The sequence below is a fragment of the Cryptomeria japonica genome, chromosome 3 (assembly GCF_030272615.1).
Source record: "Cryptomeria japonica chromosome 3, Sugi_1.0, whole genome shotgun sequence".
Taxonomy (NCBI): Eukaryota; Viridiplantae; Streptophyta; class Pinopsida; order Cupressales; family Cupressaceae; genus Cryptomeria; species Cryptomeria japonica.
This window is the reverse complement of record NC_081407.1, coordinates 973,607,390-973,626,361: the sequence shown is the minus strand read 5'-3', so window position 1 is coordinate 973,626,361 and position 18,972 is coordinate 973,607,390. Positions and strand designations below refer to the sequence as shown.

General features: G+C 36.2%; 1 protein-coding gene across 1 annotated transcript in view; it reads right to left on the bottom strand.

The window, feature by feature from the left end:
* LOC131078365 (proteasome subunit alpha type-3) overlaps positions 1 to 18,972 on the bottom strand; it is a 42,520-nt gene that overhangs the window by 8,423 nt on the left and 15,125 nt on the right. The window contains exon 10 of the mRNA XM_058016039.2: positions 6,824 to 6,914. Coding sequence (XP_057872022.1) covers positions 6,824 to 6,914 — 91 coding nt within the window. The remainder of the gene's footprint in view (positions 1 to 6,823; positions 6,915 to 18,972) is intronic.

The window sequence follows — 18,972 nt, the reverse complement described above, 5'->3', positions numbered from 1 at the left end:
CGGCGAGTTTTGACAACTCGTGACTCGGACTCGGCAAGTTTTTCTCATAACTCGCCTGACTAGAGAGTTGGGCGAGTTATGGAAAAACTCGCCAAGTCCGAGCTCCAGGACTCGCGCCATGGCAAGTCAATGTTTTGACTTGCAAAAAACAAAAAAAACATGAAGTTGTTTAACAAGTTAGTCTCTCCGTCAGGATTCATATATGGAATATAATATTTAAGTATAAGAAAGAGAAAAGACATAAGTTATATTCCATATATATTGTCAGGATGTTTGAGAGTGGTTTCGGACCTCCATGAGTTATAATACAAAATCTAGTTTTTGAAGGATCCTTCAAATTTCCAGACTTAGTCAAATTTCAGGCCATTTCAAGATCAGGATGACATTCCAGACTTCTAAGGTGAGTTCGCTCTGACCTTGATGTAAGGGACGAGACCTAGGAGGACACTATGCATTCAACCAAGGTTTGATTTAGCAACTTGAAGCATGACCAGATAGTACACAAAAACCCTAGGAATGATCTAAATAACCCCTAATCACTCAACTGACCTGACCTCCTTCATTCCACCTTGAGGAGATCCACCTGACTTGATGACCTTTGAGAAACTCAATCCCTTCAATGCAAAGGCTAAGACACTAAAACGACCAACAACAAAACTAAAAGAGTTAACCCTAGAAAGCAAAAAGTGGGGGTCCCCATTTGCAATGGGGCGATGTGTGAGTACCTCAAAACAGGGATGTTTCTTAAATTTTTGAAAAAAGGGGGTGAGTTGGGGACATTTCCTACCTATCCCCACATCCCAAAAATCCCCCTAAGGGGCACAAGGTTATTTTTGGCAAGGGACATGTCTTTGAGGAGCATATTTTCAAACCCTTCTAGCCTCACAATTCCCCCTTCCATCCAACATATATATAGCCCAAAAACTAAGAGGTCCAAGAAAGACCAAGGTCAACTATAGTCTCAAGGTAAAACCTAAGTTCAACAAGCAAACTATTTAACGCTACCATACAAGTTTCCAAGTGAAAATGTTCATGATGTCTCGTGATGGTGCTCCCAGAATTTCAATTTGGCCAAAGAAAATACTAAACAGAAGCCCCAAACAAGTAGATACTCTACTAGCATGCCTTTCATGGCATAACAATCTAGCACACATTATAATTGGGCTTTATTCAATAATGGGTGCATGAAACAAGTTTTAAATCGTTAAAAATCTCTTAATTTCAAGGGTTTTTTTATTTTGCCGAGTCGTAGCCTAGTCACGAGTCGAGTTGGCCTTGCCAAGTCCAAGCCGAGTTCAAGTCTGGGAACTTTGATTAGAACATAATTTCTGATTAAACATAATTTTTTATTAGAACATCTCACGTCTGACACAATGTTGATTAGAACATAATTTCTGATTTAGAGAACCTCACATGTGAAATATAATTTTTGATTTAATTAGGTTTTCTAAACATAGTAATCTTTAATCCATCTAAAGAAGCTACCAAATCTATATTCCTCAAGCATATCTATTGAAATGGTTTGCATTCCTTATGAACATACAACTATAACATTGAAATGTTGAAAGGCTAAACTAAAATGCTTTTGCAGATCTCATTCTTGATCACAATGCCACGTCAAAAAGACTTTGTGTGGACACATTGCACAGCAGTTCCTGGTAGCACAAAGGTCAAGTGCAATTGGTGTCAAGATGAGATCAATGGTGGAATTTATCGTTTCAAATAGCATTTGTCAAAAAAACGAGGAAATAACACTGAGATATGCAAAAAATGCCCTGAAGATATCTCGTATCAAGCAAAGAATCTCTTGACGGGATTGCTGAGAGTAAGGTCAAAACGGCAAGAATTGGGGTTGAACTAAGTTCTAGTTTTGTAGATCCTAGGACGAACTGTTTGGGTGAGGAGGATGGCGAAGATGGGGGTTTCAAGGAATGTGGGTCAACACCTAATTCTATAGGACATGGACCAAACACAGGTGGAGGAAACATTAATACTTTCTTCCAACCTCATACTACACCAGGATCACAAACCACTTTGGAGAGTACAGGATGGAGGAAAACTGTCACTGAACAAGCAAAGAAGACAATTGCTAATTATTGGTACTCCTCTCACACGGCATTCCATGCTTCCAGAAATCCATATTGGCAACCCATGGTAGATGTTATTGCAACTGTAGGTCCTGGGTTTCAAGCCCCATCTTATGAGTCATTGAGGGTTGGTTGTTGAAAGATGCAGTAGAGGATGTTCAAGATGTTGTTAAACAGCATCGGTTGCCGTGGGCTATTACTGGTTGCAGCATCATGTCAAATGGTTGGACAGATAGAAGGAACCGAACTCTCATTAACTTCCTTGTCTCTTGTGAGATTGGCACTGTTTTTTTGAAATATGTGGATGCATCTAATATGATGAAATCCACAAATGCATTGTTTGAGATGTATGACATGGTAGTTACGAATGTAGGGCCACAAAATGTGGTTCAATTTATCACAGACAATGTTGTTGCTTGTGTTGCTACAAGGAGACTACTGACAGATAAATACCCTTCTATGTTTTTTATGCCATGTGCAACATATTGCCTTGATCTAACCCTAGAAAACATTGGAAAAATTGAATGGGTTAAGGAGGCATTTCAGAAGGCTCACAAGGTTACCAAATTTGTTAATAATCACACGAGGGTTTTGGATATAATGTGCTTTTTCATTGGAAGCAAGGAGCTAGTTCGACCAGGGGTGACAAGATTTCCAACATATTTCCTTGCATTATAGAAACTATGTGAACAAAAAGGTAATTTGAGGCGAATGTTTGTTTCAGCTGAGTGGATGGAGTCTGGCTTCACAACTCAAGCAAATGGCATAGCAGTGGCAGAGCACATGTATTCCACCACCTTTTGGGAATCGATTGAACAAATTGTAGAATTTTTAGAGACTTTAGTAAAAGTCTTCAGACTAGTGGATGGGGAAAAAAACTCCATGGGATGTGTATGAGGCCATGGATAGGGTCAAGGAGGTGATAAGGAATAAGCTAGGAAATAACAGGGATAGGTATATGCCGTTGTGGGACATAATTGATAGGAGATGGGATGGACAGATGCACACTCCTCTCCATGTTGCACGATACTTGCTCAATCCTTTGTTATTCTATAAGACTCCATTCATGGATATTGATGTTGAGATCAAACAAGGCTTCTTCAAGTGCATGGACAAAATGTTTCCTAACATGGAAAAATTTGATGCGGCTACCATAGAGTTGAAAGTGTACAATCGGGCTAAGGGTTTTCTCTCTTCTAGGGCTGCCCTGCAAAGCATGAAGACCATCCAACAAGGTAGACTCTATAAACTTTTGACACTCTTTATTTTGCCAACATGCTCATTAAGTTTGTTAAGATTTTAAAATATTCTTAGTCTTACAATATCATCTCCATATAATGTGTTTTTCAGCTGCATGGTGGGCTTCTTTTGGAGATGAAATACCAAATTTAAGGTGGATGGCAATGCGCATTTTGAGCCAACCATGCAGCTCATCAGCTTGTGAGCGTAATTGGAGTGTTTTTTTGAAGACATACATTCCAAGAAACGCAGCCGCCTATCACAACAATGGATGAATGACTTGGTATTTGTTCATCACAACCTCCGTTTGAAGATAAAGAAAGCTCAAGGTGAGAATATTAATATATAGTTGCAATAGTTGAAATTGTATTCACTATTCATTGTGTTTCTCACTTGTAAGGCAAAGACTAATTTCTACGTGGGCAAAATCAGGAACTATTGAAGAAGACTCACCAATTGACCTTGATGAGATAGATCTAGAGTCGGAATTGATTTGTTGTTGCTGATGATGATGATCTCATGAGTGAAGCCAACTTGGATCCTGAATGGATTGAACGAGCTAGGACAAGCTCTCACTCAGGAGCTTCATCATCGAGGCCTCCTGCCCTCTAGCATGTCATTGCCTATAGTTGATTTTTTGGAATTTTGTACTTACTTTACAGGTTGACTTTGTACAAAGTCACAAACTATATTGTAATCAACATTTTGACATTTATCACCATCTAGATATTATTTATGTTGTGGTATGTTTTGTGCAACATAATCAACGATATGAATATAAAAAACGTAAATCTATTTTCTACAATTCATGTGTTGAAGTGTCTATTTTATTTGCCTACAATATCTCTATACTATGGAAATGCCCTAAAAAAAAAAAATTTCAAAGATTTTGATTGTTTTTCTGAAATTTTTTACCTTATTTTGTAAATCCAATTTTTTCAAAAAATCTTATACTTTTGTTTTGCCGATTAATTCCCCAAACGATTATTGCTTCCATGGTGCAAAGTATGTATGAAGTTGTGAAAAAGTTTACAAATACAATAGAGTAGTAATGAAGGCAGTTTCAAATGTCTTTTAACAATGAACTGTAATCAGCATATGAGTGGATGTGGTTGCATGCAGTTCAATCATTTTGATGTTTCTCTTTCATATGTAGTGTATCTTGCCCTAAAGGAGTGATCTTTAGTGTTCACAAGTCTTTGTATCGTGCCTTGAGGTAGTGCGCCTCAATATTGAAAGTCCACATCATGGGCAATGAGCTCCTTGGCCTTGAGCCTGAACATTGTAACCTGTTTTTCACATAGTGGGATAGTTCTCATTGCGGCTTTTCCCTCATTGGGTTTTCCACGTAAAATCTTGGTGTTCATGTGTGATTGCTTTTGTGTTTTTCAATTTTTTATTTCTGCACATGTGGTAAATGGAATGAATAATAATTGAATGGTTAAATTGGTTAAGTTTTAATATATGCTGATTCACCCCACCCCCCCTATCAGCATCCAGAAGTTATCAATAGAAAGGTAGACCTGGAAAGAATCAAAAGGACACTGAGGAAGAGTTAGATTCTTTGGACCAGGTGAAGAAACACTTCACTCATGTGAAGTGAGTGAAGTTTTTTTAGTGCCACAAGATACACCACTAAGTATCTTAATGTCTTCACAAGAAGAAAGCCAAGCAGCAACAGCAAGAATTTGTAGGAAGTGCAGAAACTTCAGCTGAAGTCCCTAATCCAAACTTGAGAGAACTTTCTCGAATGCAGTGTAGTACATATTAATTAACACTATTTCCGGTGTAAGGTGGTATGTGGACAGTAGAGCATCTAGATATATAACCTTCAAAAAGGAGGTGTTCAACAGACTTGAAGAACGAGAGGATGGAATAAAGTGGAGTCGGGCAGTGATAACACTTGTCCAGTACCAGATTCCCTACATGCCTTCAAGTGATGTTATTGACTTAAATGATGCATTGCATGTTCCTGGTTTGATGAAGTCTCTTCTTTCAGTCTCTTGCATGACAAATCTACAGTGTATCGCTGGGTTTGATGATGAGCAAGTGATTATCAGAAAAAGCAGCCTTGCACCTGGTCATGTTTTGGCCAAAGGAGTTTGCGATATTGGCCATCAAAAGGCATCCAAACACCTCCCTGTGCCCACACATGACTTCAATATCCCCTAATATTTGCCCATTCAGCCATAGCCAAGTGGTTCAGATTGGCTGTCACCCTGTAAAAGGCCTAGGTTCATTCCTTAGTGGGCATAGGTCCCTCCATATTTATACATCCTATCAAAGTATGATCAGCCCATTGTGTACAGTCCTATATTTGTTGTGCAGGGGCAGAGTATGGCCAGCCAATTGTGTAGGAAAACAGAATTATTTGCATTAAGTAAAACTCAAACAAAATTGACAATGATAGAGGCCAAGTGCAAGTCCTAGTTGAATTGGATGGAAGAAAGACCCTTGTTTGTGAGCATATAAGCCTGGGTTGTTGAAATGAACTAACAAAAAAGAACCAACTCAAAAGAAAACTATACGAGGGCCTACCCACAAGTCCTCATTACATGTCCTTGTGTGCCCACCCCAATATCTTCCAAAATTCAATGTGACAAAGGATCATGGAAGGTTCACATTTGTTTTGAAAATTTGATATCAAGCTACTCAAGGAGAATTTCATGTTATTAATGGAGACTTACTTTTGGTGATTATGTTTGATCCTATAATGAGTCTGTCAATGCATGTAGAATATTTCTATAAGCTAGTTTTTAAAGTCTTGGTTGCTACATATAATCCCCATGGTTGGACAGGTTCATTGTCCATATCTTGTTATGCGTGAATCCTTTATCTAGTTCTTATTTTTTGGAAATGTTTGAGTTCTCTCATTTTTTTTAATTCAAAAGTGGCAACATTAGTTTTGTTTTAGTAGTGGATTCAAATATGGCCCTGCTTTGCTGTTTGCTCTTTTTTCTGCTTGCCTGTACAATATAATTCACTAACTCTTGAGCAGCTTTTAGCAGGTAATCAGTGTCTAAGAGTTATTAATAATTATCTCTAATTGAACTTAGAATTTTCAGTCCGGTATTCTTTTGCAACATCAAAACTACACCTTGGCCTCTGTATCATATCAGCTTTTATTAATATCTGGTCTTGATCCACTCATGATTAGTTTTACAGCAGACCTCTGGTAAACTGAAAGGAGATACAATCCACTTGGGCATTTATATTTTTTTAATTCAGTGATTAGGTACAGAACATTCAGTATAAGGTGTGTTAAAATCTCAACCTGAAATTTTCTCACTGTTTAAATGCATGTATGAAGTGTATGAACTGTGCTCATACTCTCAGTTTTTTAATAATCATAACCAAAATTAAAAAAACACAGAGATAATAGTCACCGGAAATGAAACAGAAATGTCTCATCTACCACTAAAGTCATAAAAATACAGCACAGCAGATTATAATTAACCTTAGATTTTATTATTGATATTTCTAAACCATAACAATACCTTTTCATGTTGCCTCTTTGATTCATCACAAATCCAGCTCATTTCCAGCTCAAATGCTTTATCTTTTGCTTCATCATGCACTCCATATATTCTGCAAAGCGTCATGTATTCTATTATTTTCTAAGAGGCTTATTTCTTAGGCTACCTAATAAAAATAGAAGTCAAGAACATATCTTAGCAAGCAGATACCTGGCTGCAAAGTATATGTTTTAAAGAACAATATTTCATGGCCCATAACCTCTATAGGCACAATGGCAGTTCACTAAATTGTATGATAAACAAATATTTAAGCAAAATCTGATTTCTCTTGTTTATGTACTTAACCCACAATTCAGCTATCAAGCATAAAACAAAGCAAAATAATTTTACAAAACAATATGACTTAAAATTCAAGTATTGAAAAAATCCTTATTTTTTGTTCATCTCATTTGTCCATGATCATTTTCAAACCAAAACATTATTCTATAGAATCCATCTAATGAAAATATGCTTCATCTGTCAAAGGTTATGTTTTGCTTTGATATTTTACTCAACTTGTCACCTTTCAGTTACAAGCAAACAAGAATAATCAAGCAGAAGCCCTAGACCTAGTAATTAGTGCAGTGATGGTAAATGAAGTACTTTCAAAAAAAACCATTAGATATGGCACTTTAAACTGTCTTGTACCATATTAACATGAAGATACAGTCAGATTGTCTGCTTTGACAGCTTTGCTGAAAGAAAAAGGCATTAGGGCAGTGGTATCATACTCTTCGATGATACAAAAATTGAAATTACAGTTTTTTGAGAGTGAAAGCATCAGAATAGTAAGGTCACCAGTAACACCAGTCACCAGCACACTATTTGGATATTTAAAATAATAATTAAGGCCCAATTGACAAGTAACAACATTCATATGTACCATTATCCAGGGCATTATGTCATGGGTGAGAGTAATGCACAAGACCTTACAAATTTACAGAGAATTTAAGCTCCCAATCAGAAGCAAAATTTTGAAGAATTCTAATACTGTCCACAACAACCTATATGTGCTCAGAAACTAAAAATATTCGTTGTACTTGGTACATATTTGAGGCTCAATATTCTACACAGAATCCTGATATCTATTGTTTTAATGTTTGGCAAATTATATTAAAAATACCTTCATTTTGTGGAGCAAATAGAAATTTTTTTTCCCTGTTTGAACCATATCTGACAGAAGGTTAAAATAGTTTTGTACAGAAGTGAATGGGCTTTGACTAGCATGAGTGTTAAAAACATTTTGCAAATGAGGGCCTCACTTTGACTACCATGAGAATTAAAGCCCTTATGCTTGGTCATGTTATATGACTCCAAAAAAGAATAACCCTTGGCTGCAAACTGTAACTTCAATGCCTGATATAGAATCCATGTAACAATTGAAAAAGATACTGCAAGCATATTTTCATTAAATGAATCAATGAGATTACTAGATAAAGAGGATATAAGAGCCTTTTCTCTATGGAATTTAAACTAGCCCCAGGAATTGAGTGGATTCATCAGATTCAGGATTGTAATATCATTAGCAGTACATACAGAGCATACTATCAAAATTCAAGAAGAAACTCGTGTTCCTGGTGAGCCTTGCAAGTAAACAGCAGGTAGCTTAAATGGAAACTTCCAACCACTTGGCGAGTCTGACCCAGAAACTCGCCTAGCAGCATAAAAGTGTAGAGACCATGACAAAAAAGGAAAAAACCCTCATTTTTTAGCATTTTCTAACATTTACTCCTGTGCTATACGCTCTTTGACTACATTGCGTCAAATTATTGATGATTGGTTAAAAGCAATGAAACTTTGAACTATAAAAAATGGCATGTGCTCTGGTTTTTAAACAAAAAACAAAAAACAAAAAACAAAAATTGTTTTGGGCTGTGTCAATGGAAAGTCAGCAGTAGCACCTTCTCCCTTTATTTCACTTGAAAGGAAACAATGATTTTTTCCCTGTTTTTTATGAACATTTCAGCATTTGTAGCCTCCCAATTTTTCCTCAATTAAGTTCAAAGTATTTGTATTCCATTTATACTTTTGGTTTGCAAAGTCAATCCTGATTCCAACTAATTCTGCTATGATCAAAATAGACATCTGTTCTCTAAATTCATTATTAATGCTTCTCTTGCATTATTTAAGTTTATTTTGCTAGTTTTTCTAGGAGACATGCAACCCAGCAACCCCACTTACCCTTGCTTTACCAGTGGTGTCGGTATGAATCATCAATAAAAGGATACAAAGGCTGAAATGGACCCAATAATCCACACATTTTCCCTTTTTGTGCCCCTCCTTGGCCTCCAACTGGACATGCTCTTCAAGATCACTCCTGATGAATAGTAATCCCCCTTGTTTGCATCTTGAACATAACAAGATTCACAAGAAACAATTAGAGTGCTACTCACATGCCCATACTACTGAATGCAACTCCCTCTTTTCTCCTTTCCAAACAAACTAAATGCTCCACCAAAGAATTAAATCACAACCCCTTATCATTCAATGTTGATGAAGATTTATGTGAGAATTGTTCACTTCATCATCCTATTGTTTTAGCATACTCCTTCCCTTTCCAAGTCACCACTAATTCTTGCCTTTGCCAAGTTTTCATTGAAGCTTTAGATGCCAATCCAATGCCTTTAATCTTGCAATGAGAGAAATCATTATAAAATTTGCACGTGCTCAAATCAGTCCAGCTAATTTCATCCTTCAAGTATGCCCGAACCATCCTCTTCATTATCTCTAGGAGTACTACTCTTCTCATCCCTGTTATGGAACATAGACTCCTTACTAGTGATTCTCTCACACATCATCCATCAATCATTCCTACCCTCACGAGTGTTGACTTGGTGGTCAGCACCTCCTTCGGGGTTCGCGACATGGCTTGACCACCTCCCGTGGATCTGGATAAGTCTGGCATTTGTAGCAAGTGTTGATAGCTCGATCTTTTGGTGCAAAGGCAAACATACCAACAATTGGTATCAGAGCCTTGGGTCACGGGTTCGAATCCCAGGAGGTCTCCTTCATTTCGTCGCTGTGGAATCCTCAGTCAGTGCTGAGGGGAGATTGTTGACTTGGTGGTCAGCACCTCCTTCGGGGTTCACGACATGGCTTGACCACCTCCCATGGATCTGGGTAAGTCTGGAGTTTGTAGTGAGCGTTGATAGCTCGAGCTTTTGGCGCAATGGCAAACATACCAACAAGAAGTGGTACAAGGAACATGATACTTGCATTCTTGTACAACATGTCCTTCCTTACTGGAATTGAAATACAAGATGGAACATTTAATTTTGGCATACCTTCCTTGATTTCCCATATGCAGACTTGCTTCCTACCTAAGTCCATCTGGCGCTAAAGTAGGTGGAGCATAATCTTCTCATTTCTTCTTTGCACCTATTCCAAAGGCTGGAATCTCCCTCCTCCCTTATTAGAAGGTTTCTTTGTCTGTGAAGGCTCCTCATTGCCCTCTTGGGGTAGAGTCTAGCTCTCTACTAGATTTGATCAAGGCTGATATTTTGGAGACAAACTACAATCATGTTGAGGCTTTAGAATAATAATATTAGAGTTATTTTACCTTCCTTCAACCATCCTTGGTTTTTGTACAATGTAGACTCCTTTCAACATTCAACAATCACCATGACTTGATATTCAAAGCCCTCATATTAAAGTCTTTTCTTGAACATGATAGGTTAGAGTAGTCCTTGACCTTTCTTGACAAGTACCCTTCAATCATAGCCCATATGAACTAGCATCTTAAGCCTATACCCTCAGTACGCTTTTCAAAATTGTTAGTGTAATTCTCAAATATAACATCTTGGAAGAAAGCATATTCATGGGTGCTCTTTTTGCATACCTTGTTACATGTTTGTTCTTCTAAAGAAGAGATCAGTCCACTTTTCTTTGTAAACTCCTCTACTATTTCCCCCATCATGTTGGAGTTTTGATCCTAATTCATCTTTAACTTTTGTTGCAAATGCACAAGGATTTCATTGAAGTTTTTTTTGTGGTTTCCCCCACTAGCTTGCGGCTCTTTGATTCTTTCTTCCAAGTGATGTACCTCCTACCAAAGAGCTCTATTCTTTGTTATCCCCTACTCATGGGATGCTTGCAGATCGTCAAGCTTTTTTTTAAGTGGCTTTGTCATGGTTGTACCATACAACCAACAATTCCTGCAACTCATTGTCAAAGATTTGCAATATATTTATACACACAAAACACTTATATGTCATCAAGAACTCCTACAAGCCTCAAGGTATTGCTCTAATACCAATATGATCCATAATTTCTCTAGTTAATAGTAGAAATTAACAAACCATACAAGTTATATCATTGTGCTACTTCAAAAGCTTGAATAATAAATTGATTAGAAAACTAGAAAACACTTTAAACAAGAAAAATGAGAATTGAAAACAAAGAAAGTTTGCAGCCAACACAAGGTTTTTTATTTTGGAAAATCCCAGAATGGGCAAAAACCCAATTGGTAGTGATGATTGCTCATTTACCTGATTGTTATTGCCCAAAACAAGCAAGCAAAGAGATAAAAGATACAACTTCTAGGTGTTATACTTCACCATTCAGCTTCAATTGTTTTCTCCTAGTCATTGTAATTCTTCTCTCCTAGTCATATCAATATTCAAACCTGCTTCCAATGGTCTAACTCACCTCTAATGTCTTTAAATAGGTCTTCTTGCCTTGGATATGAAGAGATAGGTGAGACATGAGGAGTCATTGAAAGACAGATTGGGACACTTCATCTCCTCTTGGAAATGAAGAGACATGTAACACATTCCATCCCCTCTTCGATCATTAGTATGATCTGTAATTTTTCTAGTTAATAGTTGAAATTAACAAACCACATAATTTATGCCAATGTACCAGTTGAAGAGCTCAAATGACAATTAATTAGAAGACTGGAATGCTGTTTGTAGTAGAAAAAAGAACAGGAAACAAAGAAAAATTAACAAACCACATAATTTATGCCAATGTACTAGTCGAAGAGCTCAAATGACAATTCATTAGAAGACTGGAATGCTGTTTGTACTTGAAAAAAGAACAGGAAACAAAGAAAGCTCGCAATGCAGCAAAGTACAAGGTATTTATACTAGAAAATCCCAATATGGGAAAAAACCTGTCGTTAACAACCATTTAAGGTTTGGCAACGGTTGGCAAGATGGAATCACACACACGTGCATTATAGAATCAAAAATACGGTGTGCATTATCTTACATAGAATGATTTCTAACATGAATACAGTGTGCATTATGTCTTATCATAGGTTAAATTGTGTATTATGTTTTATGATTGATTAAATTTCAAAAATTACCTTATATACATGCATTTTGATAAATTATGCACCGAGTCATTAAATTGTGAAATTAACTTAATGGATATGCATTTTGCTTATGATTTGGTAAATGTGAAAATTGACTTTGAAATATAAGAGATTTATTTTGTTTGATAATGTTTTTGTTTCATTTAACATTATACTCATAACAATAAAAAAAGATTTCATTCTTCTTTGTTTGAATTAATGTTATATATATATATATATATATATATATATATATATATATGCTAAATAAAACAGAATTGTTTAAAGTAAAGATTTAAATTTAAAAATATTGATATATTGATAAAAATAGCCCCAAAACTCTAGCGAACTGGAGATGCAAATCTATTTAATGCCCATACGAAGCAAGAAGGGCAGATGGCATAAAATAAGTGGCAGTTTTAAAAATATGGGGAAGTAAACAACAACTCCCTTAACTCAAGGGAGTTGACCAAGCAAAGGGGATATGCATGTGCCCAAAAACAAGGCAAAACTTGAGTGAAAACAATGATAAAAATTGAGGGGACACCTTTCATAAAGGAGGCCTTGTTTCCGGCAAAGACGCACAGCAATCTTAGGAAAAACATACAGCAAATTTTGCGCAATCTCTGATTGCAGCAGTGAACAGCTAAGAAAGGGGCGATTTCTCCATTTTTGGAGATGCACATGAGGAATCAGAAGGACTACATCAACCCATTTGAGCAGGCCAGTTTCCTCTCTTATCAGTACGTAATATGTTACACCGAATTCCTTGCTATTTTGTTCATGAAATCGGTTTTATGCCAATGAATTTGGTTGCAAACTTATTGTCCATGATGTAACAGTCTATTTGATGTGTGTGAGTGTGAGTGTGTAAGGCACACATATATACATATGTATTCTTGTTTGAAATGTGCACATACAATAGAAGCTCGTGTGGGAAATTTTGATCTGATTACATTAGCAGAGCATATGTAATTCAAATATGTATGTATATATATTCTGCAGATAATAAGAAAACTATGGATCCGTATCATATTCTTGACAACTGCATTTTCAATATATGTTGTTATAATTATCAGTTATTTCCATAAAATTTTATATATGTGTGTGCATAACCATTGTTATGAATGATCTTGGTGGAATTTCTTATCAATTTTGACCTGTAGCATGAACATTAATTCCTTGCATGCTGTTTTGTAATCCATTTGATCTGATTTTTTTTCTTACCATATGATTAAAATCACACACACACACACACACACACACACCCATATATATAGATGTTTCTGTATCTAATGTTAGGTGACTTTGTTCTTATAGTTCTGACCTGCAATTACACCAATGAAATTTGTTAGGAAACATGATACAATGATAGTATAAGCAAAATATGAAAATTTGCATGATTCTGTTAGAACCATTTATATGCATAATTAGTGATGTTTTTACAAAAGAATAAAGAGTTGTTTTGATGAGTTAATCCATGCATATTATGCTAAGATACCGGATTCATGCACAAAAGGCCGGAATCCGGTTCGGGTATGAGTCCAAATCGTGTACAGCACTGACTCGCACCTAGGTTTGTCGCCGGTTCAGCCCCGCCGGGTTTCATAAAATTGAAATTTTTTTTGCAAATTTTTACCCGCGTCTATCATTCCTGTTCATCGAGTGTCTCTTTCCTATGCGCCAGGTGTCTCTTTCCAGCACATCGAGTGTCTATAGGCTCATTCCCATGCAAGTATATCTTTTAGATTTTTTCCTTTGTTATTTTTTATTCACAATTTATGACCAGATCTATCAAGATTTATGACTTTATTGTCTCTAATATTATTTTTTGTTCATGATTTATACATGCCATGTATATTTATTATGAAACGATTATTATATTAGATTAAAATCATGAAACGATTATTATGAAACGTGCCATTGTAAATATATTCCTTAAATCGTAAATATAATCCTTTAAACATTCATGATTTGTTTTTTATTCAATTTATTAAAATCAGATTTTTAATTATAATAAATTTATTATTTATATATAAATAATATTTAAATTCAAATTTTAAACATATTTTTATTATAATGTTTTTGAATTTATTATAATATATTCAGGTTTAATATAATATTATTTTATTTTCATGGATTTATAACTTATTTTAAACATATATATGTGTGTGTAGACATACCCATACCCGTATCCAAGGTAAAAAAAAAATTGCCGTACCCGGGAACCCATATCCATACCCAAATCAGCAATGTAGATATTATGTTTAAAATTATTTAAATTAGGGGAATTAGTTTACTTTTCTTGTGTGATTACGGCTTTACCTTTCAGGATAGGTGTTGAATATTAGCTAACAAAGGAGGGTAGATCTTCTTTGCAAGATCTACCTACTGATTTATGGTTTAAATTGCCTTGGCCAAAGCTATGTGTATCATTGAAATATATGATTGTTTGTTTATTATTTACTTTCTTTGCCAAATCATGATAGTAGGACATAGCATATTCATATGTGAAATGCATGTAAATATATCATGTTGCATTGGATTCCATCATGTCTGTTGTTTCCAAATTGCTAGGCATAGTATTCTTCTTGTAAAAATTATGAGGAAGCATAAACTTCGAAGTTGGGTGAAAAAACATTTGAATCAAGTTCTTGTCTCTTGGTTTGAAAATGAAGATTAGCTTTGTGGCGGCCAATGACTCCAATGATTTTATCATTATTGTATTGATGTGACAAGATCGGCATGAGAGCCTAGGTCGCATACTTTGTAAAATATATTTCTTGTATTTTGTAGTCGTCATTTGACATTTCTACATGAGAAGATGCATTGTGTACTCTAAAACTGATGGTGATCTATTTATTCCTTATTTATGTGAAAATTGAGTTATTTTTATTATTTCATGATATCATTTTGGGTTACAACCTTACATGAACACCCAAAAGAAAATTGTAGGCACGTCCTCCATACAAGAGCAACTCAGATGATAGAGATATTCTATTTTTGCATTATGGCACTGGAGATTTAAGAAGACTTCTTAGTCAAAATGTAAGTAAAATAGGCTGGCCTGGAAATATTAAGGGAGTAAATATTGACACGGTCAAGAAAGCTTAGAATGGGATTCAAAGGCCATCTAAAATAAGCCCAGATATGGATTTATAGCTTAAAAGAAACTCTAGAATTTTCGAAGTGAAGAAATATCATGTGGAGAATATGGGGTAAGATAAAGGTGTCAAATAGAGGAAAAAAACAAGCGGAAATGAGTGTGGAAGGAGAGAATTCTAAAACCTACATACCTAGGATTGATATAAAATAAGAAAATGAAAGACTCCATTCAACTATGGATTCTGCGATTCAACAATATCGTGAAGGGTTCCATGGCGCGGAAGACAAAGTAATGAGGTCTGATGCTCGAGATAGTTAAACTGAGGAAAATGAACTCCATATTAATGGAGGAGTTGGAGAAGGCCAATCAGGAAGTAAAGAAAAGAGGAAAGGAGTTGGAGAAAACAAGAAAGGATCTTGAGAAAACAAGACTAAAGGTAGAGAAGGTGAAACAACAACTGGACAAAGGAGGAGAATCCTCCGGCAAACGAATTCACGAGGAAAATCTAAAGAAGTTGTGTACATCGTTAACAACGTTAGCCGATGCAAGGAAACAACAAACCAATGAGATGAGGAAGGAAAAAGAGAAAGCAGGCACTCCAGAAACTTCTAAAAAGAGGAAAGGAGCTGGAGAAAACAAGATTTTCCTCGCCAATTCATTTGCTTGAGGATTCTCCTCCTTTGTCCAATTGTTGTTTCACCTTCTCTACCTCCAATCTCGTTTTCTCCAGCTCCTTTCCTCTTTTCTTTACTTCCTGTTTGGCCTTCTCCAGCTCCTTCATTAATATGGAGTTCATTTTCCTCAGTTTAACTATCTCGACATCAGCCCTCATTACTCTGTCTTCCACGCCATGGAACCCTTCACTATATTGTTGAATCGCAGAATCCATAGTTGAAATGGTTTGTATAACTTATGATATAATTATAATTGTGTTGTACTTTTTTAAAGAATTCTAAAAGATCTAAATTTGATTCCATTCTTTTAATTTGTTGGCAAAATTCCTCAAACACGTCGTGTCAAGGAATGAAATGATTGCAGAATATGCACAAAATGGATTTTTCAATGAAGCTCTCTAAATCTTTGAATTAATGAAGCATTCTCAAACACATCCTAACATTGTAAGCTTTGTTTGTGTAAAACTTTTAACTTAGTGAGCACTAATGTGGTAACTTTTGGTGATGGGTGATTTGGTAAATTTTGGGTTGAGTTTAAGCCACCCTTGAAGTAGTGCATAGTAACTAAAGGATTGCTTGATATGGCATTTCCAACTCTCTTCCCAAATGGATCTGCACTACATATGCAACCATGACTTAGGGAAGTGCAATTCCATGAGCATACGTTACACTTAATGAGATTCCATGACCAAATATTTGGAAGGCATTCAAGGTTTCAATATTTTACATTCAATCTTATGATGTGACATCATAGAGAAGGCCTTGCAATGGTTTTCATAAAACAAAGCGGAAGAAAACATACCGATCACCATTGAAAACCTCCATGCACACTTAAAAAATCTTCCTAACACACAATTAATCAAGGAATTCAGGCAATTTGGATATTCCATCAAAGATACAAGATCATATTGGAACAAGTGTCATGTTGAGTTCACAAACATGATCAACTAATAGGATCGCCCACTCTATTCTTCACATCAAGTGCAACAGACACAAAGTGGCCAAATTTACAATGATTGCTCTCAACCTGTCTGCAACCAAACAAACAATGCTTGGATAATGTAATCAATAATCCCATACCACATCATTATACCTACATGAACAATTAACATTTTTTTGTGAGGAAGTGAGTGAGAAACTTTTTATAGATATAAATGTCAACATAGAGGTACTGAACATATACACAGAATATATTTGACATGTACATCAATGCTTGGAACCCTCATGATGCATAACGCAAAAACAACACATTATATCATATGAAGAGTTGACATTTTCAAATTTGGCTGATAACTACCATTGTTGATGATCTAATTTCTGAAAATAGCACAAAACAAATCTACTCAATGTAATCAATATCCTAAGCTAATCATCTTCATACATGATACAAACATTTTCCATTGCTTGCTGGTTTAAATTATAAGTTTTATTTGTTCATATTCAATTTTTCTCCACATTTCAACAAAAACTCAACTCTGTTCTAAATTATTACTCTGAACAAAGGAAATGTTTGTTTCTTGCAACTTTTGCCTACCCTCCAATATATTACCTAAAGCATATCTTACCATCAGCATAGCCATTGCACCTCGTTGAGGTGCAAGTGCTAGTTATTATTGTCGAGACATGGACCAGCTAGGACTCGAACCTAGGACCTTCCATACGCTGCTGGAGTGCTCTACCACTAAGCTACTGGCCCCTCTTGGACCAGTCCATCGTCGGTCCGGGTGTGACTTATTTCCAACACCAACACCCCCCCTTAAGCCACACCTCTCGTGTGCTTGGGGCTCCTAGCCTAGACCTGGCTCTGATACCATGTTGAGACATGGACCAGCTAGAACTCAAACCTAGGACCTTCCATAAGCTGCTGGAATGCTCTACCACTGAGCTACTGGCCCCTCTTGGACCAGTCCATCGTCGGTCCGGGTGTGGCTTATTTCCAACACCAACAATTATTTCATGATATCATTTTGAGTTACGACCTTACATGAACACCCAAAAGAAAATTGTAGGCACGTCCTCCATACAAGAGCGACTCAAATGATAGACATAGTGTATTTTTGCATTATGACACTGGAGATTTAAGAAGATTTCCTAGTCAAAATGTAAGTAAAATGGGCTGGCCTGGAATCATTAAGGGAGTAAATATTGGCACGGTCAAGAAAGCTTAGAATGGGATTCAGAGGCCATCTAAAATAAGTCCAGATATGGATTTATAGCTTAAAAGAAACTCTAGAATTTTCTAAGTAAAGAAAAATCCTGTGGAGAATATGGGGTAAGATAAAGGTGTCAATATTAAAATCAGTTATGCTGGGAAGACAGAACAAATTTGCCATCCTGAGATGATGAAATAACTGGTTTTGTGGAAAAAAGCTGGAAAGGCCTAAAAATATGTGGAACGAACATCCTAGGGATTGGATTAAACTCAGTTTTACAGGCGCTACAAAGGGAAATCCTCCCAGGATTAGTATGAAGGAAAAGGTATCCTTAGAAATGACCATCTATCAAATGTTTTCAGATCATTTGGGACTACATAAATATAACAAGGCAGATGCAATAACTATCGTAAAAGGAATGAGATTGGCTGAAAACATGGATAGTGCAAACATTAGGTCAAAGGGACACTCTATTTTGATTATGTAAACAATAAAAAAGGAGCAGTGCAATGCATATCAAATAAGCAGGGTTGCTGAGAGACTGGGACGCATCTCCAGTACCAGAAATGGGTACAGAGACATTCCCCCATATCTCAATGTCTCCCTTAAAAAACAACTAGCTCTGACTACTAACTGTCTATTACATCTCTGTCGGGGAAGAAAAATGCATGCTGGTTCACAACAACCAGATTCTGGAGTATGACTACCACAAATGAACAAAGTTGAGGCATCAATGATCAAGACTTACACGTGCAAACAGGCAGACAGAATGGAAAGTGACATCCAGAAGAGCAGAATGGACAACAGCTCATCTAGACAGTCAGAAAAGATGAAGATTCATACTCGTCATCAGTTAATTAAATATGATAAACTACACAAACATAAAAAGAGATAATCTCCTA